Raw genomic sequence first — 27,192 nt, 5'->3', positions numbered from 1 at the left:
TAAAATGCATAATATGTTTAGTTCTGGAATTGCTTGGATCCATTGAATCCATTGCTGCACAGAAATAAAACTACATTGTCTTTATAACCCATGGTTAATTTTACCTTACTCTTGCAATATTAGTGTATGCAATACATATGTCAAAAAATACAAATGTATTCGATAGGTTATCTATGTGCAGGAACGCGTCCGTTTCTTTGGAGATTAGTGCTAAGGGAATTAGTATAATTCTGCGACAGCAAGATGGCGGCCCCCACAGAAAACGTGACTGATGGAGCAAATGAAAACATTGACATGTGCGAGATAGAAGCAACGGTTGCAACTGGTTTTGAACAAATAGCAAAGGAGGAGGTGGAAGAAAAGTTCGGAATAATAGCAAGAGCTGCGAGAGGAAAAGTCATGGCAAAAATACCAGTCAAAGATGTGAAGAACGTGAGATTTTACGTTTGCCTAGGTCACATGCTTACCGAACATTGTTATAGCAGACGACGGGAGGCATATTTCATATCATAAATGTTCAATAGAAATTGCCGGTAACATCTTCATGTCTGTATTGATTTAAATGACATTGTCTCCCATTATTCAGCATTTGAAGATTTGTGCATAGAACTGAAATGTCTAAGTCTATTTCAGTATTTGGCCATATTGTTCAACAGTTGTGCAATATGTTTGTAGAACAATGCAAGGTCCACGTCCTTTTAAACTTGAGGGGAAATAATTTTGTATAGGTTTACTGTGCTAGGAATGTCAAGTACATAGTATGTGAGTAAGGTGAACCAATAAACTACAAAAAACAGCTGGATTGTGTCTATCTTAGATTGTTTTTAACACCCAGAAATTTGACCCTCAGAAAATACTCTGTCCTCATTGGTTGTCACCACTGTATGATTGTGTTGTCATCGCTTCTCAAGTACCCTGTTTTCAAACAACCATATTAATCTTGATTTGTCTATATGAAGAGAGGTATGACGTCATAAAAGTTGCCGAGTTGGCAGTGTATAAATCTAACCTGTAAACATTGGGTTCATGTGAAGTACTCTATGTACATCTGCCTGAACGGTCTGTTGTCATTTAGAATGTTGGCGCTCGTGTCATGATGAAAAGGAAGAGTAAAACTGTGTAATCATTTCTGTAAAATGCTCAGAAATATGTTATGATTTGAGAAACATTCCTGTTTTGTGAATAGGTTTCAAACTTTCAATTTCTTTTGGTGTTTTAATGTTGACATGCAAGAATTAATTTGGCGACTGCACCATACACAGCTGTTTGTTCACGACATCAACAGTGTTCGAAATAAAGCGCCTGCCTGTAGGCCCATGGCGAGTAACTCTTGTGTCGGGGCCTCTATTTTCAAATTTGTATGGGTCCTTATGGCCTGCAGTAAATTTAAATGTCAATTTATTTGTCACAGTAGGCTACAGTTTCTAATGAGGGCCTGCAGGTTCTAATGTCTGTGGGACCAGATGTCAGCCTGGCATTTTTTTATATTTTAAACACTGAACATCTCTCCAGCGCAGCGAAAGTTTACAGATGAGGCAGTGAAGATCATGCTTTTGTCGAGGACTCTTTTCCTATGGGCAGTGTTAGAAATTGGCACTAGTCCTGTAGTCCTTGCCAAACTGCCCAATAGTTAAAGTATCAAAAGGACTAGTAGAAATTTGCCATTTTTAAGGGGTTTGCTATATGTTATTATTATAAGGATGAGTGGACTGAAACTGTTAGTTTCTACCGCTGTATGGGTAGAGCTGAATTCTATTGTTGAAGACACCACCTACCAGCATTAATACAAATTTAAGTTTTGATTCATTCATCCCTCGATATATTAACAGTGTCGTCTTAACTGTTCGAAAATCAGGTATATGAGGATAATTGGATCAGGCTATCATGGAACTGTTCTGGGTGAACAATACCTTCCAAATGACGTGCTGGTTTTCTTGGGGAATTAGTCAGCAAAGAGCCAGAGTCACAGGAGACTAATCACAATTTTATTTACAAGAACAATTAACAATTTACAATACCTTAGAATATAACTGAGGGTGCCACAGAGAGTCGGTACACACTCTGGGCTGTGGGAGAGAGGTCTGCTTGGTAAGAGAGTCAAACCCCTTCTCTGCTTAAAACCTGCCTACAGTATGTATTTAACAAAAATTTAAACAATAGAAAGGAATGTGATTGGTTGATACACGATTGGTTGTGTCCTAAGCTAAATGGATGGCTAGACAGAGGGGAATACTAAATCCTGTTTATCCTGTTGGACTGGCACTAATCTTGTTGACATATTTACTGGATGCTTTGAAAGAGATTAGGGTGTCACTATAGACGAGCTTGTATGGGGGCTAATCCTTAATGAGTCTTAATTGAAGTAATGTTATTCTAATATACCCCGGTAGGTGATGACAGATATACTTAAATAAATATCCTATGTCTGGGAGATGGGATCTTGATACCTTAGGCTAGCATTTATCTAAAAGCTTCAAATCAATTAAACTATGTAGACGTAACTCTTGTCTTATTGAATAGTATGTCTAGAAGACGCGCTCCCATCACCTTAGGCTAGCAACCATCTAAAAAAGCTTTAACTGAAACTACTGATATTTTATATATGCATTTTACCTAATGATAATTATTACTTGCTAAACTATAATTATATGAAATGATGTATAAATATTACACCATGATAACTCATAAAAGCACTTGATGTAGATCTAATTATTATAAGATAACTTAGTATAAATGTTATCCCATGATAACTTCCCCTCCGTCTGAAAAAGTTTGGACCCCAAACGTGTAAAAATAAAAATAATTAAGGCTTAGATGGACAATGTATAAAGTTAAACTGGTAGTAGTGAATAATAATTATTATAGAGTCTCTTTGATATAAGGAAACATAATATAAAAATGCTGTCATCAGGGGTTCTGGATGTGGAGCTGGCTTGTCTTGGCACTCTGTACTGGTGGTTTTATGGGTGATGTAGGAGGCCTTGAGTTCCACATCCTGGATTGGGGTTGTGAGATAGTAGGCTGTGTCCATGGAGGTTTTACATGGAAACAAAGAAAAGAGAGTTAGCATGTTCAAATAATATGTCATATATAAATACTTCCTCAGTTTGTCTGTAATAACTAGAAAATAAAACAAATATGATAATTATGATGTAAAAGATCGGTACATAATTATTACTAAACGGTGTCATGACCAGGAAGAATGTATTGGCGGCAAATTACAAAAGTATATCATGAAAAATAGTAATATCCTTCTATTTTTGGATACAATCATTAGACGCATTATATATACATATATGTGCATGTGCATATAACAAGTGCATTGGTTTATTACACTAATACGGTATACAAAAGGTGTATATCCTTTTTAGAATTCTTTGTTAGTTTTCGTAACTATTTGGTTTGCCTTTTCTTTGTTTTGGTTCATTTCGGTTGTTAAGTTTCCTTTATTTGAATTTGGTTTGTTTCGCTTTGATTTTCCTTCGGTTCAATGCGATAGGGTTTGGTTTATTTTGCTTCGGTACGGTTTGGGTTCGATTCCCAGTATGGTTTGGTTCGCTTCGGTACGGTTTGGGTTCGATTCCCAGTATGGTTTGGTTCGCTTCGGTACAGTTTGGGTTCGATTCCCAGTATGGTTTGGTTCGCTTCGGTACGGTTTGGGTTCGATTCGCAGTATGGTTTGGTTTGTGTCATTTCACTTCGCTTTTGAGATTGGTTGATCAGGTCAATACTCAAAATTTGTTGTGATACAAATAACTCAGATGATCAGGCTGATGCCATTTGTTCTCAACTGGCGACCCATAGTGAAAAGACTGGACACAAGAAAACATAACAAGATACAGCTAATAGCTGTTTCGTGATTTGCACCGTTTATTCAGGAGATTTTGTATTTTGATTAAGAATATGTTCAATTGGCAGCCGTCAATATATATGGCGAGTTGATCCTGGTATGGTTCCGTGTGACTACGGTCTGTGAGTGAAATACTGTAGAAAAAGGTGTTGATGTTTCCAAAGTCTTTATGTGGAAAAATAACCCTTTTGGATTTATAATATGGTGTTTCCTCTGGATCATATCGAGGATTATCTTCTAGACAGGACCAATTACGGAGATCCTGCCAGCTATCATCAAGGTAGCGCTGGAGGAGGTGGGGAGGAACACTTTCAAAATAGCATGTGAATTGATCAGGATTATCTTTATATAAGACCTTGACAAAGCAGTCTCCTTGAATAATTTCAATGCCCATAACTCTTTCTATTTTATGTTCTACTCTTCGTAGGCGTTTTGGAATAAACGGATATGGTTTGACGTCTAATTCTATGCATGGTTTGGTGTTGTCTTGCTCGACATTTCCTGACATTGTATTCCCTGACAGAACATTGACTGATTTATTGTCTGATTCCTTTTGGTCGAAAAACTTATGATTCTTCAGTGGACGTTTTCGTCGTTTTCCTGACATACTTCTTTTGAGGTGAAATTCTCTCCGAATGGAGTCTGGAATGCTGCTGCCATACTCCCATGTGTTTCCTCTTTCTGGATCCTTCCATTTTACTCTGTAGTAGATTTTGCCATTTGCTCTCTTGGAACTAACAATTGAGTGGATGTCCTCTGGATTGAAAACCTGAGGGATATCCTTGGTTTGATTACCTGATGTTGGACTTGGAGGTTGTACCTGGCTGTCGTCAGGTTGTTTTCTGGATTTTGGCTGGTGATACTTACTTTTCACTCCTCTTTTCCCTTTGTTTACCTTTTCATTCACCTTGGTTGGAGCACTAGGACCTGGTGTGGCATGATTTTCCTTCATTGTTGCCGTGGGACTGGTAGGTTTTTCTGTTGAACTTGAAGCAGGGTTTTTCTTCTTTGTTGGGGTCTTTTGCTTCGGACTCTTGTTGCTGGAAGTACCTGCCTTTGTTTTGGAATTGACCTTCTTACCTTTCTGTTGTGGAGGTGATTGATCAGTAGCCTGGTAAGTTGAACTTGTTGGTGGGGAAGTGTTGCTGTCAAGATGAGTATCATTGACTGGTTCTTCGTTGTCATCCATGACTCCTGAATCTATGTTACTGGAGTCATTGAGGTATGGTTCTGGAGGATACTGTGGACGATCAGCAGGATCAAAATATGGCTTCAGACGGTTGGCATGGACCAGTGGTTTGTGTATTTTGTCGTCAGAACTTCGGCGTAGTTTGTAGGTATAATTTGGACCTGTATGGATGATATAATAGCTACCATACCACTTTTTGGTTAATTTGTTGGAAAGGCCTTTTTCAATTTTTTGACAGTAAAGCCAAACTCTTTGACCTGGGGCGAATTCTGGTTCTTTAGCCTTTCTATTATATTGTTCTGAATACACCTCCTTAGCCCGAGCAGTGTTTTCAGCTGCGATTGTTCTAGTGATTTCAAGCTCCTCAAGCAAATTGGAAAGATAACTTTTGTTATTGTGGCCTAAATTTTCTTTTGGAATTAATGCTACATCTTGTGGAGCTCTCATTTCTCGGCCGAAAAGCATAACATATGGGGATTTTTGAGTTGATGAATTTGGAGCCATCCGATAGGCCATCATGATGCCAGGAATGAAACGGGGCCAATCATTTTGAGACTTGTTACAGTAGGCTCTTAGTGATTGATTGATATAAGAGTTGAGCCTTTCTACACAGCTGTTAGTTTGAGGATGGTATGGGCTGGTATGGGTAAATTTAATTGCCAAAAGTTCACAAATTGCTTTGATAAGTTTGGACATGAAGTTCTGACCTCTGTCTGAAATTAAGGTCCTTGGAGCGCCATACCGACAAAATATTTCTCTGACGAGAACATCTGCTACTTCTTTGGCTTCTTGGGTCCGAAGTGGAAAGGCTTCACACCATCTAGATGATGCATCTGTGATGACCAAAATGTATTTGTACTTATCTGGTGTTGTTGGCAGGGGACCGAGAATGTCAACGTGCCATCGGGTGAAGACCTCTTCTACAGGAAGTGGACGAAGTGGTGCCTTCTTGCCATGGTAGTGCCTCTTGGTCTGTTGACATACCTCACATATCTGGACATAAGTAGCAATATCGCTGTACATTTTGGGCCAGTAGTACTTAGGTCTCATGGTGTTGTGCATCCTTTCTTTCCCATGGTGGCAACCGCCAAACTCTGAGTCATGATAGGATTGCAGGACTTGATTTCTGAGGGTTCTTGGGACTGCCAGCTGTTTAATGAACTTGTCTGCGTGGCCTTTCTGTCTTTGTGGAACGAATCTGTATAGGATGCCTTCATCAATTTCAAAAGTATTGGCTTCGATAAGAATCTTTTGACGATCCTTTTCATTTTGTGGAAGGACATCATCCTCTTTGTAGTCAAAGATTTGGATGAAATCTGGACAAATCCTTTGTAGGTGACGTAAATTTGGATGTTCTTTTATACTTACTTCAACCAATGTTTCTTGGGTAACATCAGCATTTGTAGCATGTAAGGCTGCAACAACATTAACTGGTACTGACTGATAATCCTCTTCATATTCAAAGGTGACTGACCAATGTGTTGTTTGTGTGTCTGATTCTAAGTGATTGACAATAGGTGTGCAAATATCCTCAGTCTGAGTTGTCTGTGTGACCTGTGTGGATGAATGGGTGTTTGGCAAGATTGTATTGCTAGTTGATTTGCTTTGCTGAGTTGAAGTTACTGAGAAGACTGTTTTCTCAGCATCTTCTTCTGTCTGATCATTACAGTTAATATTTTCCTCATATTCCCTACGTGAGAGAGCATCGGCGTTCCCATTTGCTTTGCCGCTGCGGTGAACAATGTCAAAAGTGTAGGTAGAAAGTTCCAAAGACCATCGCCCTAACCTACCTGTGGCATCCTTGATGGATTTCAGCCATTTCAATGCTATATGATCAGTGTAGACTGTGAATTTGGAATTTGCAAGGTATGGACGAAAGGATCTAATGGCTTCAACTAGAGCTAAGCCTTCCTTTTCTCTAATGCTCCAGTTCTTTTCGCTGCCATGAAGAGCTCTACCACCAAAAGCTATTGGATGTTCATTATTTTTCTCGTCTTTTTGACTCAAAACAAAACCTATGCTCATATCACTGGCATCGGTTGCAAGAAGAAATTCTTTGTCAAAATTTGGATACGCCAGAACAGGTGTATTACTCATAGCATGTTTGAGTGTGTTGAATGCCTGATCACACTCAAGTGACCATTGGAACTTTGGTTTCTTTCCTAGTTCTGCCTCCGAATGCTTCTTTAGCAAGGCATTCAGTGGAAGGGCTATGTGAGCGTAATTTTTCACATACTTCCTGTAGAAGTTCGTGAGACCTAAGAAGGAGCGAATCTGCTTTTGTGACTTGGGCACTGGAAAGGTTCTAATTGCTTCAATCTTTTTGTTATCAACTTGAACACCTCCACATGATAAAACATGACCCAGAAAAGATACTTTGTCCGTTGCAAAATTGCATTTGGATGGCTTTAGTGTTAATTTTGCCTGTTTCAGATAGTAAAATACTTGCTCCAAATGTTGGAGATGCTCTTCAAAGTTTTTGCTGTAAATTATCAAATCATCAATGTAGATCAGCGCAACCTTAAAAAGCAATTTTCGTAGCACTTTGCTCATGAGCTGTTGAAAACAAAGTGGAGAATTTGTCAAACCTTGGGGCAATCGTTTGAATTGATAAAGGCCTTGATGGGTGACGAAAGCAGTTTTATGCTTTGAATCTTCATGTAATGGCACTTGGAAGAAGCCATTAGCAAGGTCTAAAGTTGAGAAGATCTTAGCTTGTGCATTGGCGATGTTATCAACAACATCATCAAAAACAGGAAGAGGCCATGACATTGGTAAAGTGACAGAATTCAACTTTCTGTAGTCACAAACAAATCTATATGAGCCATCACGTTTCTTGACTAGGATAATGGGAGCTGAATACATAGAAGTTGACTCCTCGATCAAATCATACTTCAGAAAATCATCTATAAGTTCTTCAGTGACTTTTTGGAGATGAGGAGATTGACGATATGGTCTACTCTTAACGGGTTGGTGGTTGCCAGTGTCAATGATATGTTGGTGCATGTCAGTCTTACCTAAATCTGCAAGACTCGTTGAAAACATGTTTCTATTTTGTCCCAAAAATCTAAGTAGTCTGTGTCGTTGGTCTGGAGTCAGTTGTGTATTGGTCAAATCAAATCCTAATTCTTTTGCAATTTTAACATAATCCCTGGTGTCATTGTCTCTCTTCTCAGTGGTGTGAACGGTACTGATGAATGGTTGGTCAGAGTCGATTTCATAAACAGAGTCTTGGTCAATGTAACTAAATTTGCCTACAACTGTACCCTTGTCAAGAACCTTTTCTTCTTGGGAGGGATTCATAAGCCTAAATGTAGCAGTTTTGCTTTTCACTTTGGAAAGAGTTCTACCACCTGCTACTTCAGAATGAGCAGTGAGGGAAGCAATGGGTTCAATGAGGATGAGGGAGTCCTCTTTGGTCTCTGATAGTCTAACCTTGAAATGAATTTCACTCTGAGGGGGGATGTAAATCTGATCTATTGTTTTTGCTAATCCACTAATCTCTTGTACTGAATTGGCTATGAAATTGATATATTGCCTGTCTGAGGTGCTGTTGTTAAGTATCAAGGAATGACAGCTATAATCTAAGACTGCATCATTGTCATCAAGGAAGTTTTCACCTAGTATCACTGCCTCTGGAAGTGTAGGCAGAATGTGGAATCTTTGAGAAAATTCCTGATCCTCAATGACAAAATCTAACACAACTGAACCTAACACTTTATGCAATTCGCCGCCAACACCTTTAACCTGTGGAAAGGGTGAGTTTCCAAGAGTAAGGTTTTCAAAAGCTGTGCTAAGAAAAGCAGACGAAATACAAGAAATGGATGCCCCTGTATCTACTAAACAATTTGTTGTTTTTGTGCCAAATTTTGCCTGAATTACACTGTTGGCAAGGGGCGTAACTAAAGACACTGTTGGAATTTCACTTTCAAAGTTACTTTCCATTCCAGACTCCATATTTGCCATGACACCTATTAGTATGTACCGTACTAAATTAAAGGAAGACAAGTAATCAACAATGTTTTACTTACAATATTTGAAGACTTTTTCTTCCTTTGTTGGTGTCTTTGGAGGAGTTGGTTGTCTTTAATCCAGTGTTGAGGTCAGAGGTAGATGCAGTTTGCTTGTTATTCCATCAGATGATCACGGTTGGGCATGTCCTCCAATGGGTTCTTGTAGCTGGTTGTAGTTAGTTCCTGGACTCCGTGGTTCCGAAAACGATGATTCTCCGCCAAATTATCATGGAACTGTTCTGGGTGAACAATACCTTCCAAATGACGTGCTGGTTTTCTTGGGGAATTAGTCAGCAAAGAGCCAGAGTCACAGGAGACTAATCACAATTTTATTTACAAGAACAATTAACAATTTACAATACCTTAGAATATAACTGAGGGTGCCACAGAGAGTCGGTACACACTCTGGGCTGTGGGAGAGAGGTCTGCTTGGTAAGAGAGTCAAACCCCTTCTCTGCTTAAAACCTGCCTACAGTATGTATTTAACAAAAATTTAAACAATAGAAAGGAATGTGATTGGTTGATACACGATTGGTTGTGTCCTAAGCTAAATGGATGGCTAGACAGAGGGGAATACTAAATCCTGTTTATCCTGTTGGACTGGCACTAATCTTGTTGACATATTTACTGGATGCTTTGAAAGAGATTAGGGTGTCACTATAGACGAGCTTGTATGGGGGCTAATCCTTAATGAGTCTTAATTGAAGTAATGTTATTCTAATATACCCCGGTAGGTGATGACAGATATACTTAAATAAATATCCTATGTCTGGGAGATGGGATCTTGATACCTTAGGCTAGCATTTATCTAAAAGCTTCAAATCAATTAAACTATGTAGACGTAACTCTTGTCTTATTGAATAGTATGTCTAGAAGACGCGCTCCCATCACCTTAGGCTAGCAACCATCTAAAAAAGCTTTAACTGAAACTACTGATATTTTATATATGCATTTTACCTAATGATAATTATTACTTGCTAAACTATAATTATATGAAATGATGTATAAATATTACACCATGATAACTCATAAAAGCACTTGATGTAGATCTAATTATTATAAGATAACTTAGTATAAATGTTATCCCATGATAAGGCAGTAATGCAGACACCTTGGCCAAGATAGTTTGGCAAATTTAGACCCACACACTATTTTAAAGGTCTTGGCTTGAACTCATTGCTGACTCCTTTTTAATTACTGTAAGTAGAGATGAGTTACATTATAATAAAACGTGCCGAAGGCTAAGATTAAGCAATTATTGGTCACAAGTATTCTGAATACACAGGTTAATGGGCAACTGAATACACAGGTTAATGGGCCACTGAATACACAGGTTCATGGGCCTCTGAATACACAGGTTAATGGGCCACTGAATACACAGGTTAATGGGCCACTGAATACACAGGTTAATGGGCCTCTGAATACACAGGTTAATGGGCCACTGAATACACAGGTTCATGGGCCACAAGCATTACAAATTCACAATCAACAAGGGGCATATCAGGTTTGTCAACAAACTATTACTTGCTACTTGTACCCTGATCAAGCTTATTGCTTTTTAATTATCCTGGCAGAGGGAAGGCGCCTGGATACTGAACAATGCTGAATTGACCTTTAATAGGCTTCCACAGTCTCACATTGATAGGTAGTTGTTTTGTTGAAACTGCTGTTGAAGTAAATTGGGATCATTCCTGAATATAATGATCTTCCTACACATGAATATCCAAATAAAATTTGTTAACTTAAAAGGCAGATCTCAGATTTATCTAGAATTCCAAACTAAGTGCCCTTGGGAGAAAACCCTTATTTTATGCAAAATTGGAAAAAAATTAATGTCCATATTTTCTTAAATTACAACATTAGATCCAATACAATAATGCCTCTTCCGTTTTCATTGGTCCTGTTATCAGTGAAATACAAGTCATCTCTACAAAGCCATAATATTAGTTATAAATTTATAAATATGGAATCTTTTAATTGCAAGTTGGAAACTTTTACTGACATTTGCTTGGGACCGAGTATCAGCCTCTGAACAGGTCCAGATAAGTCTCTGAAATGATCATGTCTGTTTGCATTCATTTTATTTGACAGCAAGAGTTCCTGGCACTGAATCAATACTGTACAACTCAAGTTACTATACTTATCACAATATATTGTTTATATGATAGACCATGATGATCAGTTTCGCAGTGAATATATATCAGTTTTGACAGCCGAAAGAAGTTGATTTTTCTTTTCAAAGACAATGGTTAATTCAAGACCTCATCTTCATGTTCTGTGTGTGTTTCTTCTCATTAAAGTAAAGCTTGGCATGTGGAAAAACAAATTGATTGATGCTATAGTAAAATCTCTGGTTACTTATTCATGCCACAGTGAAGTTGAAGGGAAATTAGAAAAGAGCTTGAAATTGATTAATATTGTTTCCAATATTAGTTTTAAAAACTCTCCCTAACCAGTCATTCAGTCTAGTTCTGAGTTATGCTTTATGCTTTTTGTTGTGACTCCCAAATGGGAATAAAAGATTTCCCAATTCATGTTTTTATAGTTATACAGCCTTAGAAATTCGTCTTAGTCCTCTGTGTATGTAGCTAGTTCTGCTTGAACAAGACAAAGATGTTTGCTATGTTTACATTGTGTGTCAGTTTTATTCAGTTACTATTTGTAGGAAAATTGAAGCTTTGAGAACTGGTTCAGAATTAAGGCCCTCAAGGTTACTAGTCAATGTGACCATCAAATTTTTTTATAGGCATTATATATATAAGTATCTGTCGCCTTTACAGTATTAAAGAAGTTGTTATCCATAAATTGTGTCTACAATGTGACCATCCTTTGATTTTCACTTGTCCATCACTCGGCATCATTTAGTAGTCTTGGGCTAGCGGAGTGACGTGAATTTCAAAGGCTGGTTTTAATTGATGTGATGGCTTTGTTGAGGTGACTTGCATTCTACTGATATAAACAGGACTAACAAGGAGGAAGAGGCTTAACATTACATTATTGCATTAAACTCAATGTTAGAATATCTGTGAAATTTTTAAAAATAATATTTTTTAGCAAAAGCCCAATTTTGAACTCCCATATAAAGAAAAAAATCCCAGTGAATGGGACCCTGGTTGGATGAAATAGTTCTGTGACTGTTAACATTCTAGCGCCTCATAGGAAGCTTGGGCTGTATGCTCTCCAGGGAGCTGAGAAAGAAAGTCAAGTGCCCCCTGATCCATTGACTAGGATAGTAATAGTGTTAGCATGCATCCCCGGGTGGCCTATAGTGCATTACAAATATCCATTTATTGTTGTATTTGCTTGCAGTGTCTGGAACTGGGGTGCGTGGACAACATCAGGGTGCTAATGTCGTCTTGGAAGAACTTCCAGTATCCTGAAGACAAGGTGGGTGTGGCTTGACACTTGTTTCCTGTGACTTCCTCCGTGGTCTAGTAGAAAGAGTGGCTGTCGGGAGTACACATGGTCAGTGGTTCGATCCCCTGGCTGTGTCATACCAAAAGACGTCAAAAGATGCCACTTGTTGTTACCCGGCCTGATGCTTGGCAGTAAGGGGATGAAACAAGGTCGGCTCAGAGACCAAGTTATGTGTCCAAGTGGGGTATCCATGTTAAACTGAGGCATGGTATCTCAGTGGGCTAGCACTATGAAACTGGCAAAAGACGGACTAGTACAAGCAGACACACATGTGCAGGCACGTTGCTGTGTATGCAGTGATTGGAAAAGAAATTTTCTTCTTGGGCCTTTGGCTGCATGGTTACAAATTTTATGGGCCATTTTTGACAAGTATGGGCCATAAATTTCACTCTATGGCCATTGATAATTGGAATGGGCCATAAATTCAACAAAACTTAAACATTATTGCAGCTGCAAGTTGTTTTTTATTCTTTAAACTCTTAATATTGAACTTCAATCTATAACATCACACTTCATCATCAAATGTCGTGGTGCCAGCTTACAAACAGAACTGCAGTCGTCCCTCATAATACCATGGATGTGCTTAAACCACAGGATAATCACAAATTAATCATGTTGTGACAACATCTGGTAATAAAAAGTATTCCTTGCATATCTGGACCCACTTGCACAAAGTTATCTTAGTGCTACGACTATTGTAAGCCTATGTTAAAGTATGGGAGTTACGATCATCTTAGCGCTAAGATCGCTTTGTGCAAGTGGGCCCTGGACTTATGATTGTAATCTAAGATTCTATTTTATGAATTTTATTCCATTTTTCTTTCAATATTGGTATATCAATTTAACCAATGTTTTACTTATCCTGCATTACTCGTTAATGCATTTAATGCTTACTTTTGACAGACACATGCAACGAAAACACGAGACACATAAGCAAATTCAAGATGGTGGATTGAAACAATACATACATGAATGAAGAAAGATTGATGAAAGTCACATTTCATGAACAAACCTGGAAATTAAAAGAACAAATACACACACTAAGGCCGCCACCCATTTATGCAAAAAGGCAATAAACAACACCACAGGTTAATCCAAAACCGGACAAGTTATTGGAGCATCATGTCTGCCTGGTGACAAGCAGTAGTATGGAGTTTACGTGACATTATCACATCCGGGTCACGTGGTCTCATCTGCGGAGTCCTGCATCACACTTCAGTGAAACAACTTCTTTCTCAGCTGGACCCTGCAGCTTTGTTTTCTGTCAAAAGTAAGCAGTAAATGCATTAAGGAGTATGCAGGATAAGTATACAAATGTAAAAAATATTTAGATTATACTAATGTCAATGAAATCATGTGTGGACTGAATGGCAGATCGCAGTAACTCACCATTATTTACAGCAACCACAATCGGATTACCGCTATTGATGCTTGAAATGAACTTTAACTGCCAAACTTTGACTTGTTAAAAGTCGTATTTGTTGTAGTTCGACTATTATATGGTAGCATATTGGTTAATGTCTGCATATAAAACAATGCCTATCATTGCAAAAACTACCATTGAAATGATAAATGATCACAAGACAACCTTTCAGATAACCTTTCAGGGGAGGGGTGGGGGTGTCGTCCTTGTCCATGGAGCCACAATGCCATCCGGCCAGTTCCAAATTTGCACCTCAGTCACACAGCATGTGGTGACACTAGAATTTGCTCAAAAATAGCGCTGTGCAAATGCAGGATATTGCCAGTTCAAATCATACGTAATCGGAACGTCATAACTGGCGATGTTTTTCTTCCAGCTGGAGTGTATGAGGAAGCTGCGAGAGATGGCGCGGGACGTGGACTGGGACCAGGGTCTGAAGGTGTGGAGACAGGTGTATACATTCCAGCATCCCATCCTGTCCACCCCAGTCAGTGACACTGTCGACATGGGGGAACCCTACCTCATCTCAAGGGAAAACCTGCCAAAGAAACAGCCCAAGAAGAAAGGTGGGAAGTCCGGAAAGAAAGACAAGTTTAGCAAGAAGGGGAAAGACAGGAGTCAGAAGGATGAAGGACATAAGATGGGATCGGGTGATGCTGGTGACCCTGGAAGACCTCCCGACCTTCAGTTTATCAGCAATAAAGGTCAGTATGTTGAAGGTCGAGGCAGGCATCATCGTGGGCAGGTCATAGACGGTCAGTTCGATGATGCCGAGTCAGACTCTGACAAGACGGGTAGCAATGAGCTGTGTACACAGTCTTATATATTTGTGAGAACAGAAGAAACTGTTCTGAGTTCTGGAGTTTCTGACATGACACTTGGAAACAAGGACAGACAGTCTAAAGAAAATACCACGGAGGGGAAAGAAACTAACAATATATGTGCTGACGGAACAAAAGTCTGTGATCCTTCTATAGAATCAGGTGAGGGGGATACAAAAGAAGCAGGTGAAGAAACTGTACAGCCTAGTCAAGCTACCTCATCTTCTGAACAGAATCTCTCGTCCAACACAGAGGAGCAGATAAGTCTCCAGGAGCCCTCTGCCCCTCCATCGAGTCCCCAGAAACCGCCCTCCGAGTCCTCAAGTCCCGAGAAACCCCGAGAGAAGCTGGTGCCCCACAATCCACTCATGCCCTCCTTCCGAGTGACATGTAACCGGGCTGGCGATGGACACAACTTCGACTCCATGTGCGCTGCAGCCAACTTTGGCGGTGCTGTGCAGAACTACTTCGGCTGGAACGTGGATATGAAGAAGTTTGATGTGGAGGTGATCCTGAACATCGAGTGGACGGATGTGTCGGTGTGTATCGGCCTGACCAGGGGGAGTCTCCACCACAGAAACATCACAGTGTTTGGCGCCACCACTCTCAGACCAACGGTCGCCTGCAACATGCTTAGGTAGGAGTGTTAGTCATCGTGAGATTTGTCTTCACATGTATATACATTACAGGGTTTTATCAATCAGTTGATTGTGTCAGTGATGGGATAAATCAACCTGATACATAGCCAAATGAGGTCAACTGACGTCACCCTGACCACCTATACTCACTCACTCACTCACTCACTCACTCACTCACTCACTCACTCACTCACTCACTCACTCACTCACTCACTCACTCACTCACTCACTCACTCACTCAATCACTCACTCACTATGCTGTTTACAGTTTCATGTGCAATCTGTTTTATATTGCTGTCTTCTGTATAAATAAACTGTTCATTTCCATGAAGTGTGGAAACTTAACACAAGTTCTTTGTGAATATCACTTCAACCTCATTCAGCATCTTTGAAAAGTTTAAGCTAGTACCCAACTTTATCCTGTGTTACCATGGTTGCAGACTGTGTAAGATCCAGCCCGGAGATGTGGTGTGCGACCCGATGTGTGGCAGTGGCAGTATACCCATACAGGTCAGTGGAAACCCAGATACTACACGCAATTTGATGCCGTCCAATGTTCATCACATCACAATTTGATGCCATCCATTGTTCATGACATCACAATTTGATGCCATCCATTGTTCATGACATCACAATTTGATGCCATCAGTCGTTCATAACATCACAATTTGATGCCATCCATCGTTCATGACATCACAATTTGATGCCATCCATCGTTCATGACATCACAATTTGATGCCGTCCATCGTTCATGACATCACAATTTGATACCATCCATCGTTCATGACATCACAATTTGATGCCATCCATTGTTCATGACATCACAATTTGATGCCATCCATTGTTCATGACAACACAATTTGATGCCATCCATCATTCATGACATCACAATTTGATGCCGTCCATTGTTCATGACATCACAATTTGATACCATCCATCGTCCATGACAACACAATTTGATGCCGTTAATTGTTCATGACATCACAATTTGATGCCGTTAATTGTTCATGACATCACAATTTGATGCCATCCATCGTTCATGACATCACAATTTGATACCATCCATCGTTCATGACATCACAATTTGATGCCATTGTGTCACCAGAACAGTTGGTCACATGTTGGGTTACCATTTCATTCAGTTTTCTTTCATTTTTGTCTCAATGGGTAATATATATTCAGTGTTAATTTTAGAGCATCAGCCAGGCTTTGTGACTTAGTTGACTGCGTGTCTTCGTACCCCTAAGCATGGATCGTTGCTCACAATATCAATCACTGGATGGTCTGGTTCAGACTTCAGTATTCACAGGCTGCCATTATTTCGCTGGAATGTTTCAATTTCAGTGCCTTTGGCACAGTTAAAATAATAATGGCACAGCTAAAGTATGTTCCTGGCGCCCGATAGTCATACATATTTTAACAAAAACGCTTTGCAACATTGTTTATTATACGCGAAGTATGTCAAACAAATGAGAAATGATGAACATGTGAACACTCTTACTGGACAGTTTGATGCATAAAATATATTTGGGTATTCAGATATGAAGAAGGGCATTACCAGTCTCGGTGAAAAACTTGGTGAAATGACACTAAATTATGTTTTTGCAATATTTATGTTTTGAACTAGATTCTACTTTTGTGCTTTTACAACACTGAAAACTGATACTTATGGCCTCTACAGAACCAGCTTGAAACTTTGTATAAATGTGTAGTTGAAAGTTGAGCAAAACACAAATATTCTGTTTTGCGATATGTTTGTTTTGACCATGATTTGACCTTCATGTGACCTTTGTACTTGAACCATGCTCCCAAGTACTATCAAAAGGCATTCTGCATCATGGTATATTGTCCTGACTGACATTGTCACGTTGGTGGCGCAGGCTGCTCGAGGGTGGCCTGAGGCATACCACCTAAGTGGAGAGAAGTTCCCATTGGCTGTGGACCGGACCGTGCAGAATGTGACGGCTCTCAACAAGGAACTCATCGCTGACAACAAGTAAGGAAGTCCCTACATAATGTCCACAGCATTTAGGTTACAAATATACAGGATATTTATCCTCTTGAATACTTAATTACAAGAAGGTTAAGTCTCACAAAAACGTTTTATGCTATAATCGGAGTACCTTGTCCCTTTACTTCGTACATTTACCATCCGTTATGTGTGCGTCTGTGAGTGTGTATTTGTGAGATGGTGTTTTATGCATGTGTGATTGCAGAAACTAAGGACATCTTGTTTAGCCTCACACACTCCATGCGAGTGGCATCAACATATGATAGAACAAGATATACAACTTCAAGATAAAGCAACTTTCAAGGCTTAAGAACTTGATGTAGTGTTGATTCCAGGCCTTGTTCCAAAGAAGTTGATGATTTGAAGATGTTTTTTTTATTTTCTGTTTGTTTTAGACGCTCAATTGCGGTCGACGCTGGCTACTGGGATGTGACTTATCTCCCCTTCAGAGAGAGCAGCGTGGATGTGTTCATAACTGACTTGGTAGGAAGTTCATTGTTCATTGAGATAGTCATAAGTATAGTTGAGCAAATTTCTTACACACCTGTGGGTGAGAAACCCATTTGAGCTAACTGGTAGCAAACATATGTGTGAGATCAAATTCCAAGTCCGTTTTTGGCTACTCCATGGTGATGACCTGATTGGTTGGTTGGTTTATTGTTGACCGCCGCACTCAGCAATATTCCAGCTATATGACAGCGGTCTGTAAATAATCGAGTCTGGACCAGACAATCCAGTGATTAATATTTTGAGCATCGATCCACGCAATTGGGATCGATGACATGTATCAACCAAGTCAGCGAGCCTGACCCCCCGATCCCGTAAGTCGCCTTTTACGACAAGCATAGTCACCTTTTACGGCAAGCATGGGTTGCTGAAGACCTATTCTATCCCAGAATCTTCATGGGTCGGTGATGACCTGAGATCAAATTATGATGGACTACTTTCCTTGTTGCAAGTCATTGATAACTTGCTCGTTTCAGTCGAATGTTCACCTACATCTGTGTTGATGTTATGTTTTTTCCCAGTGTAAACCCCTGGATGCCACATTGACATATATGTCCCTCCTCTTCAACCCTCACTTCGAAGTCAAACAAAATTCAAAATACATCACACACACTAGATCTAATACACTTCAAAGGAAATTACTAATAGTGACCTCTGAATCTTGAGTACATCGCAATTCTCGCCATTTTTGACACCTTACTAGGCCTAAATCACCATTCACAGTGTGTTTAGAAATCGAAATATAGGATATTCACTCGAAGAATTGAATTTCAAAAGTAGCATATTAGTGATCACTGGTATCTGTTTTTCATCAAATCACTAATGACAATTCTGAATCGTTGCCGATAAGTCTAGAATCGTTTAGAATGTTTTGGAAAAAAGCAAACACGAACGTCGAAGTGTACAACTCGTTTTTGCTTTCGCTCATTAGATACGTTTTGAAACAAGTCGTTGCAAGATAAATGGTATCTGACAGGCACTCGTGTAGTAATCTCTATATCAGTGGTGGTTTGGGCTGGTATCAAACATTTAGCACAGACGATAGTGACCCACGAAGATCCAGGGTAGAATAGATCTTCAGCAACCCATGCTTGCCATAAAAGGCGACTATGCCTGTCGTCAGAATGTTAGACTAACAGGATCGGGTGGTCAAGCTCGCTGACTTAGTTGAATCATGTCATTGTATTCCAACTGTGTAGATCGATGATCATGACGTCAAATCACCAGATTGTCTGGTGCAGGCTCGAATATTTAAAGACTGCGTCATTTGGCTGGAATATTTCTGAGTGCGGCGTTAAACAACAAACAAACAAAGACGTCTGTGTTTGTTATTTCCTGGTGTATTCTCAGTGTTAAATTTGTGCATATGCTGTCAATAGCAAGTACCCTGTGGGGATAGTATGTCATATAGGCTACCAGGTTTATGTCAAAGTCAACTGTGGATTGGGAGGCAAAAATGGCAACTGAGTATTTATAGTACTAAGATGGGGTGGGGGGGATGATCGCCAGGGGAGACAACTCTCAGCTTCTTCCTGGCATTACACTCAAATGACATGAATCCCTGCTGTACAGACTCAATTTCCACTGGCTGGTCAAGGCTCAGTTATTTTACAGGTCAATTTGCTGTGGCTGTGAAAGAGCTGAAAAGCAAGACCTCATGTCGCTTCAGGCCTAATTTGAATTTGAAAATCAATATGCCATGAGATATTATTAACCTCTAGCACTGTTTAGATGAGTTTTATCATGGCTGTATTAGGAGCAGTATTTCCTATGGAGTTGTCTTGTGATCACACTGATACCCGCATTTACATAACTGATACCGTATGAATGATGACAAGTGATGCAGTAGCGGCATACAGACGAAATTACCCCACTGCTTAATCATCGCTGAGATAATTAGACAGGCTGCTGTCTTGGCTAAGCAGTTGCCAGATAAGAAATCTCAAATTTCCTTCGGATGATTGAATACAACCCAAACCAAATTGTTATTGATTAAGGAATTACCCTTCCAGAGTTCATTTTAGAATTTAAATCGAAAGGGTAATTTTTCTTCCCATTGATTTTAGTTGTGAGTTTTTCCACCTTGGGGCGCTCTTCAACTCGCACCGTAATCACATTGATTTCAGCTCCTATCTTGTTTTCTCTTTTGCAGCCCTTCGGCAAAAGGTGAGCTTAAGAATTTTGTTCTTTTCAACACGCTTTTATCACCCTTGGTCAACTGCCAAGATTAATTTATGTTGGGAAGAAATGAAGAAGAAAGATTTTCAGCATAGGTTTTTTTGGATCTGAGATGGCATCAAATGACAATTTTTGGAAAACCAGAAATTGTCCTGGTTTTAATAAGAACTTAAAGTAATTACTTTATTTCACAGGATAGCTGCTCCATGTTTCAGAGTGCTGACAATCCGACTGTTGTGTGTAGTTTTCAGTATCATGGGGTGTAGTGTAAATTACTGTATGGTTATGTTCTGAAAGAGTGGAGTCAGTGTTTGTGTTTACTGTAGTGCATGTAATTACTGCTTTTGGTCTGGATGAAATTGAATGGTGTGGTAATTATATATGTAGCTGGGTTTGATATGAAACAGAGAGCATGTCGTCACCGGCTGCTGTTTTCCTCTCCATCTCTTCCTAAGTATGATGATGATCAGCGTCTGACGTAGCCTCGACTGACAAATCATTTTTAATCATTTTTCTAGACAACTGAAAGAACAAAAAACAACATGAAATCATTTAATGATGCATTCAAGAGGCGCTCGACTCAGATTTCAGACCTATCATGTTTAATTCAAGTCTTTAAGCATCACATTGCTTTTTCTACTAACACAGATTTTATGATATATTCTTCTCAAAAAATGTTTAAGAACATCCTAGTCTTTCCTTTGAGTGTTTCAGGGTGGATAAGGGGGTGCTATATATACAGTGTGACTGTTTCACGATGGGATGGAGTGGAGCTATATATACTGTGTGACTGTTTCAGGATGGGATAGAGTGGAGCTATATATACAGTGTGACTGTTTCGGGATGGAGTTGAGCTATATATACAGTGTGACTGTTTCTGGATGGGATGAAGTGGAGCTATATACACAGTGTGACTGTTTCAGGATGGGATAGAGTGGAGCTACATATACAGTGTGACTGTTTCAGGATGTATAAGGGGGAGCTATATATACAGTGTGACTGTTTCAGGATGGAATGGAGTGGAGCTATATATACTGTGTGACTGTTTTAGGATGGGATAGAGTGGAGCTATATATACAGTGTGACTGTTTCAGGATGGAATGGAGCGGAGCTACATATACAGTGTGACTGTTTCAGGATGGGATAGAGTGGAGCTTTTTATACTGTGTGACTGTTTCTGGATGGGATGGAGTGGAGCTATATGTACAGTGTGACTGTTTCAGGATGGGATGGAGTGGAGCTATATGTACAGTGTGACTGTTTCAGGATGGATAAGGGGGAGCTATATATACAGTGTGACTGTTTCAGGATGGAATGGAGTGGAGCTATATATACTGTGTGACTCTTTTAGGATGGGATAGAGTGGAGCTATATATACAGTGTGACTGTTTCAGGATGGAATGGAGTGGAGCTACATATACAGTGTGACTGTTTCAGGATGGGATAGAGTGGGGCTTTTTATACTGTGTGACTTTCTGGATGGGATGGAGTGGAGCTATATATACAGTGTTACTGTTTCAGGATGGGATGAAGTGGAGCTATATGTACTGTGTGACTGTTTCAGGATGGGATGGAGTGGAGCTACATATACAGTGTGACTGTTTCAGGATGGGATGAAGTGGAGCTTTATATACAGTGTGACTGTTTCTGGATGGGATGAAGTGGAGCTTTATATACAGTGTGACTGTTTCAGGATGGGATGGAGTGGAGCTACATATACAGTGGTACTGTTTCAGGATGGAATGGAGGGGAGCTACATATACAGTGTGACTGTTTCAGGATGGAATGGAGGGGAGCTACATATACAGTGTGACTGTTTCAGGATGGAATGGAGGGGAGCTGTATATACGGTGCGACTGTTTCAGGATGGGATGGAGTAGAGCTATATATACTGTGTGACTGTTTCAGGAAGGGTTGAGTGGAGCTATATATACAGTGTGACTGTTTCAGGATGGGAAGGAGTGGTGCTATATACAGTGTGACTGTTTCAGGATGGGATGGAGTAGAGCTGTATATACAGTGTGACTGTTTCAGGAAGGGTTGAGTGGAGCTATATATACAGTGTGACTGTTTCAGGATGGGATGGAGTAGAGCTGTATATACAGTGTGACTGTTTCAGGATGGGTTGAGTGGAGCTACATATACAGTGTGACTGTTTCAGGATGGGATAGAGTGGAGCTACATATACAGTGTGACTGTTTCAGGATGGATAAGGGGGAGCTATATATACAGTGTGACTGTTTCAGGATGGAATGGAGTGGAGCTACATTTACAGTGTGACTGTTTCAGGATGGATAAGGGGGAGCTATATATACAGTGTGACTGTTTCAGGATGGAATGGAGGGGAGCTACATTTACAGTGTGACTGTTTCAGGATGGATAAGGGGGAGCTATATATACAGTGGTACTGTTTCAGGATGGAATGGAGGGGAGCTACATATACAGTGTGACTGTTTCAGGATGGATAAGGGGGAGCTATATATACAGTGTGACTGTTTCAGGATGGAATGGAGTGGAGCTATATATACTGTGTGACTGTTTCAGGATGGGATAGAGTGGAGCTACATATACAGTGTGACTGTTTCAGGATGGGATGGAGTGGAGCTACATATACAGTGGTACTGTTTCAGGATGGAATGGAGGGGAGCTACATATACAGTGTGACTGTTTCAGGATGGAATGGAGGGGAGCTACATATACAGTGTGACTGTTTCAGGATGGAATGGAGGGGAGCTGTATATACGGTGCGACTGTTTCAGGATGGGATGGAGTAGAGCTATATATACTGTGTGACTGTTTCAGGAAGGGTTGAGTGGAGCTATATATACAGTGTGACTGTTTCAGGATGGGATGGAGTGGTGCTATATACAGTGTGACTGTTTCAGGATGGGTTGAGTGGAGCTACATATACAGTGTGACTGTTTTAGGATGGGATAGAGTGGAGCTACATATACAGTGTGACTGTTTCAGGATGGATAAGGGGGAGCTATATATACAGTGTGACTGTTTCAGGATGGAATGGAGTGGAGCTATATATACTGTGTGACTGTTTTAGGATGGGATGAAGTGGAGCTATATATACAGTGTGACTGTTTCAGGATGGAATGGAATGGAGCTATATATACAGTGTGACTGTTTTAGGATGGGATAGAGTGGAGCTATATATACAGTGTGACTGTTTCAGGATGGGATGGAGTGGAGCTACATATACAGTGTGACTGTTTCAGGATGGGATAGAGTGGTGCTATATATACTGTGTGAATGTTTCAGGATGGGTTGAGTGGAGCTATATCTACAGTGTGACTGTTTCAGGATGGGATGGAGTAGAGCTGTATATACGGTGTGACTGTTTCAGGAAGGGTTGAGTGGAGCTATATACGGTGTGACTGTTTCAGGATGGGTTCAAGATACAACAACCTGAAGCTGTACCCAGAGGCCCTGATTGAGATGGCGCGGGTGTGTCGCCCAGGGAGTGGTCGAGTCTGTCTCCTCACGCAGGACAAGAAGTGCATGATAAGGGTAACACATCACACATGTTACATCACACAAACCTTCATACCCGTGAAGATCTGAGTTAGATTAGATCTAAGAGGCGACTATGCTTGTCGTAAGAGTTAACTAACAGGATCAGTTGGTCAGACTCGCTGACTTGGTTGATGCATGTCATCATATTGCGTAGATCAATGCTCATGATATCAATCACTGGATTGTCTGGTCCAGACTAGATTTCTTATAGACCCCTGTCATATAGATGGAATATTGCTGAGTGTGTCGTTAAATAACAAACAAACAAACGCAAACCTCTGACTCAGACTTTTCATGAGGGGACTGCTGTTGATGTTGAAAATCGTGGTAGACAACTCGCAACTCTCTCACCATGGATTCTTACCCTTACTGCCATCACTTTGTCTGGTCCTTGTGAGGAAAAGTCCCCAGCAGTGTTAGGGGGCCATCACTGACAGAGGTGTCCAAAGGACCAGTTGTTATCTTAAACTATTTACTCAATATTTGATCATGCTTGTAATGTGAGCACAAATTACTGAATTTTAATAAGAATATGTTTTCCAGGTAATCCACACTCTCGGTCGCTACTGGCAACGACGCATGACTCTGAGTATCAACCTGGGGGGTCTTGCAGCAGGCGTGTACCTCCTCAACAGGACACTGAACCCAGTGGTCCAGGGGGAGACAACTCCATCCACAACCCAGGAAGACACTTCAGCTTGCAGGGACTTCCGTACTGCTATGCCCTCTGACCCCCGGTCAGGCCCTGGCTTCACTGTGGTGCGACATACATTCAGTTCACTGCAGGAAGCAAACAGAAGTCCTGCAGATACAGAAACAACAGACGCTGATTAGATGGGCGGTCAAGAATTACAAGTTGAACGTCCTCAGTCGTGACAGTGTTTAAGAAAATGACCACGCAATATGACTGTGAAAAAAGTCTATTTGGAAGGAAGTATTTATTTTTGTACCTCATGGCTATTTGCTATACAATCTGTTGGTGTAGCAGAGAGACATTTTGCGTGGAAATCTCTATTAATCCTGCCCAGTGCTAGTGGTAAACTGTACCAACGCCTCTATCTCATAATCATTCGTTTCTATTACGTAAGAGGGGCGGTCGGGTAGCCTAGTGGTTAAAGTGTTCCGGGCTCGATTCCCGACATGCCTTCAATGTGTGAAGCCCATTTCTGGTGTCCTCCGCCGTCATATTGATGGAATATTGCTAAAAGCGGCGTAACACCATACTCACTCACTCACTCATTACTATTACGTAAGTGGACCTTCTTGTCATATTCATAGAGCATGCAGTGCTTCAATTAGGTGGTGTTGTTAGGTGATTTGTGTGAATTAATTTCACAGTTTGCTACATTTAAGTGTTACAACAGCATTTGCCCAGTACTTGATCATCCTCTGTTTGATATCTCCATTCTGTGATAATTAAAATATTAATTATGTACCTCAGCAAATTTGCTACCCGAGCCTCCTTCGAGTTGCTTTCAATGATAAGAATCCATCAAATAATGTTTGTTGTTTCAAGGTCAACTGACCCATAATCCATACAATCATAATAGTACAAATTTCGAAGCACAAACACATTTAAATCATATCACATCGTTTTTAGAAAATATGAATAATCGATCAGTGTTTTCAGTTACAACTAATGGCTTCAAACAATGGACGTCCTTCTTTTGTATGTAATCATGTCAGGAGTTCAGAAATCTTCATGTGAGGGACAATGAAAAATAACCTGTTTTTCATCTTCAGTGGTGATCACAAAAAGTAGATGGGAGCATCAAGAAAAGTATTCACACTCAGTGAAAAGTCCAAAAGATTTCCAGAATCCAATACCATTTAACAATGTTTCTCAACCAACTTCAGCACACTCTCGCATTAGTTTTACAATGGGTAATCAAGGATTCATAAGCACAAGCTGATCATGTTTGTATTAGCAGTGTGAGAGCTATTGGAGCTGAGGAAGTACTTCACAAGGGAGATAACTCTGCATACTATTCGCTGTCAAAGGTGTATGTTAGTGAAGGTAGTAATGAGATTCTGGTTGTTTGACACTGCTCTGTTCAGCTACAGTCATGTCCAATACTGCTGGGTGTAGGATGTCATGTTTCATATAATCACAAGAAAATTTATTGATGTTAATTTGTAAGATAAATTGGATGTACTGTTATGTACATTCATAAATGATAGATACTTTGATTGTTTATGTCAGAAGCCAAACATAGACAATTTACCTTTCATATGTCTCATTTGTTGTCTAAAGCCACGCAGGGCAATATTCCAGCTACATGTATATGATCGCTGCCTGTATATAATAGAGTCTGGACCAGACAATGCAGTGATTAATATTGTGAGCAACAATCCATGCCGTCAGGGTACGATGTCATGCTATCAACCAAGTCACTGGGCCTGACCACTGAATCTACTAAGCTGCCTCTTGCAAGAACAAATAGAGTTATATGCCCCTTCTGAAATGACTCAAAGAAAGTATGTTCTTCTATACCTTTATATTTCTGGTATTTGGTATTTGTTTTATGTTCATAGATTGATGTCTCAAAACAGACATATGAAAGGTAAATTGTCTATGTTTGGCTTCTGACATAAACAATCAAAGTATCTATCTTTTACGTAAGATAGGACCCGTGAAAATCCAGGTTATAGTAGGTCTTCAGAAACCCATGCTTGACGTAAGATGGGAATCTGCTTGCCATAAAAGGCAAATAACGGGATTGGGTGGTCAGGCTCGCTGACTTGGTTGATGCATGTCATTGTATCCCAATTGCGTGGATCGATGCTCATGATGTCAATTACTGGATTGTCTGGTCCAGACATGATTATTTACAGACCGCCGTCATACAGCTGCAATATTGCTGAGTGCAGCATTAAACTAACAAAACCATGTAAGACAGACGGATGAGAACTTACTGGTGTTTGTATTTGTTTTATAACTGTTTCTGAAGAAATAGAAAGATGCATAGAAAGCAAACGGTTCGTGTGTCATATTACCCATAAGGGTAGAATGATCGTGTGTAATAACTTCAGGATATCTGATATTTAGCAGTTCTCGATACTGATTGGTCAATTGAAGCCATATGATGTCGCCATATGGAAAAAATGTGATATGATTCATCTATTGTTCATGACGTCACAAATTGACAACATTATGTCATCTGAACAAAAGGCTGCCATCAGTCAAGTTTCTCTGTAGGGTTAACATGTCATACATTATTTCTTCATTTTCTCTTAAAATGTCAATGAGTACTATACAGAGTAACCTGCTCAAAACTGAGAATTACGAATTATCTGAATTATTGAATGAATGATGTAAGTCCCTTGCTAAATTCACATGGACCGATAATCCATAGCCAAGAGCTTGTTGGTTATTCTCAAATTATGATCTGTTAGTTAAGTTATTGTTCAGGTTGTTTGTCATGAAATCATGCTGCTAATACCAATTAAGGTGAGACATGATCTGTTGTTGCTTCTGTGAAACACATATGTACTTTTTCAGGGAAGCTGTGAATGTTTTTACCATGGTCAAATCCTATTTGACAGTGAATGGTTTGTTTCAATGTTTCTCTGTGTTAAGACTCCGTGTTGAATCATGTATATTAATGGTGATTTCATTT

At 39.9% G+C, this 27,192-nt stretch overlaps 1 protein-coding gene across 1 annotated transcript; it reads left to right on the top strand.

Moving 5' to 3' along the window:
- Nucleotides 1–228: 228 nt before the first annotated feature.
- Nucleotides 229–25,043, top strand: LOC124133038 (THUMP domain-containing protein 3-like). Its single transcript, XM_046497224.2, has 9 exons — nt 229–432; nt 12,362–12,439; nt 14,269–15,350; nt 15,792–15,861; nt 17,232–17,347; nt 17,758–17,845; nt 20,022–20,035; nt 23,443–23,566; nt 24,116–25,043. The coding sequence occupies exons 1-9, from the start codon at nt 244–246 to the stop codon at nt 24,404–24,406; spliced, it is 2,052 nt and encodes a 683-aa protein (XP_046353180.2). The 5' UTR covers nt 229–243; the 3' UTR covers nt 24,407–25,043.
- The last annotated feature ends 2,149 nt before the right edge of the window (nt 25,044–27,192 follow it).

Source organism: Haliotis rufescens, unplaced genomic scaffold (genome assembly GCF_023055435.1).
Source record: "Haliotis rufescens isolate VD_foot unplaced genomic scaffold, xgHalRufe1.0.p SCAF_23, whole genome shotgun sequence".
Classification (NCBI taxonomy): Eukaryota; Metazoa; Mollusca; class Gastropoda; order Lepetellida; family Haliotidae; genus Haliotis; species Haliotis rufescens.
Note: the sequence above shows the minus strand (reverse complement) of the source record. Positions and strands in the feature narration are given on the sequence as shown.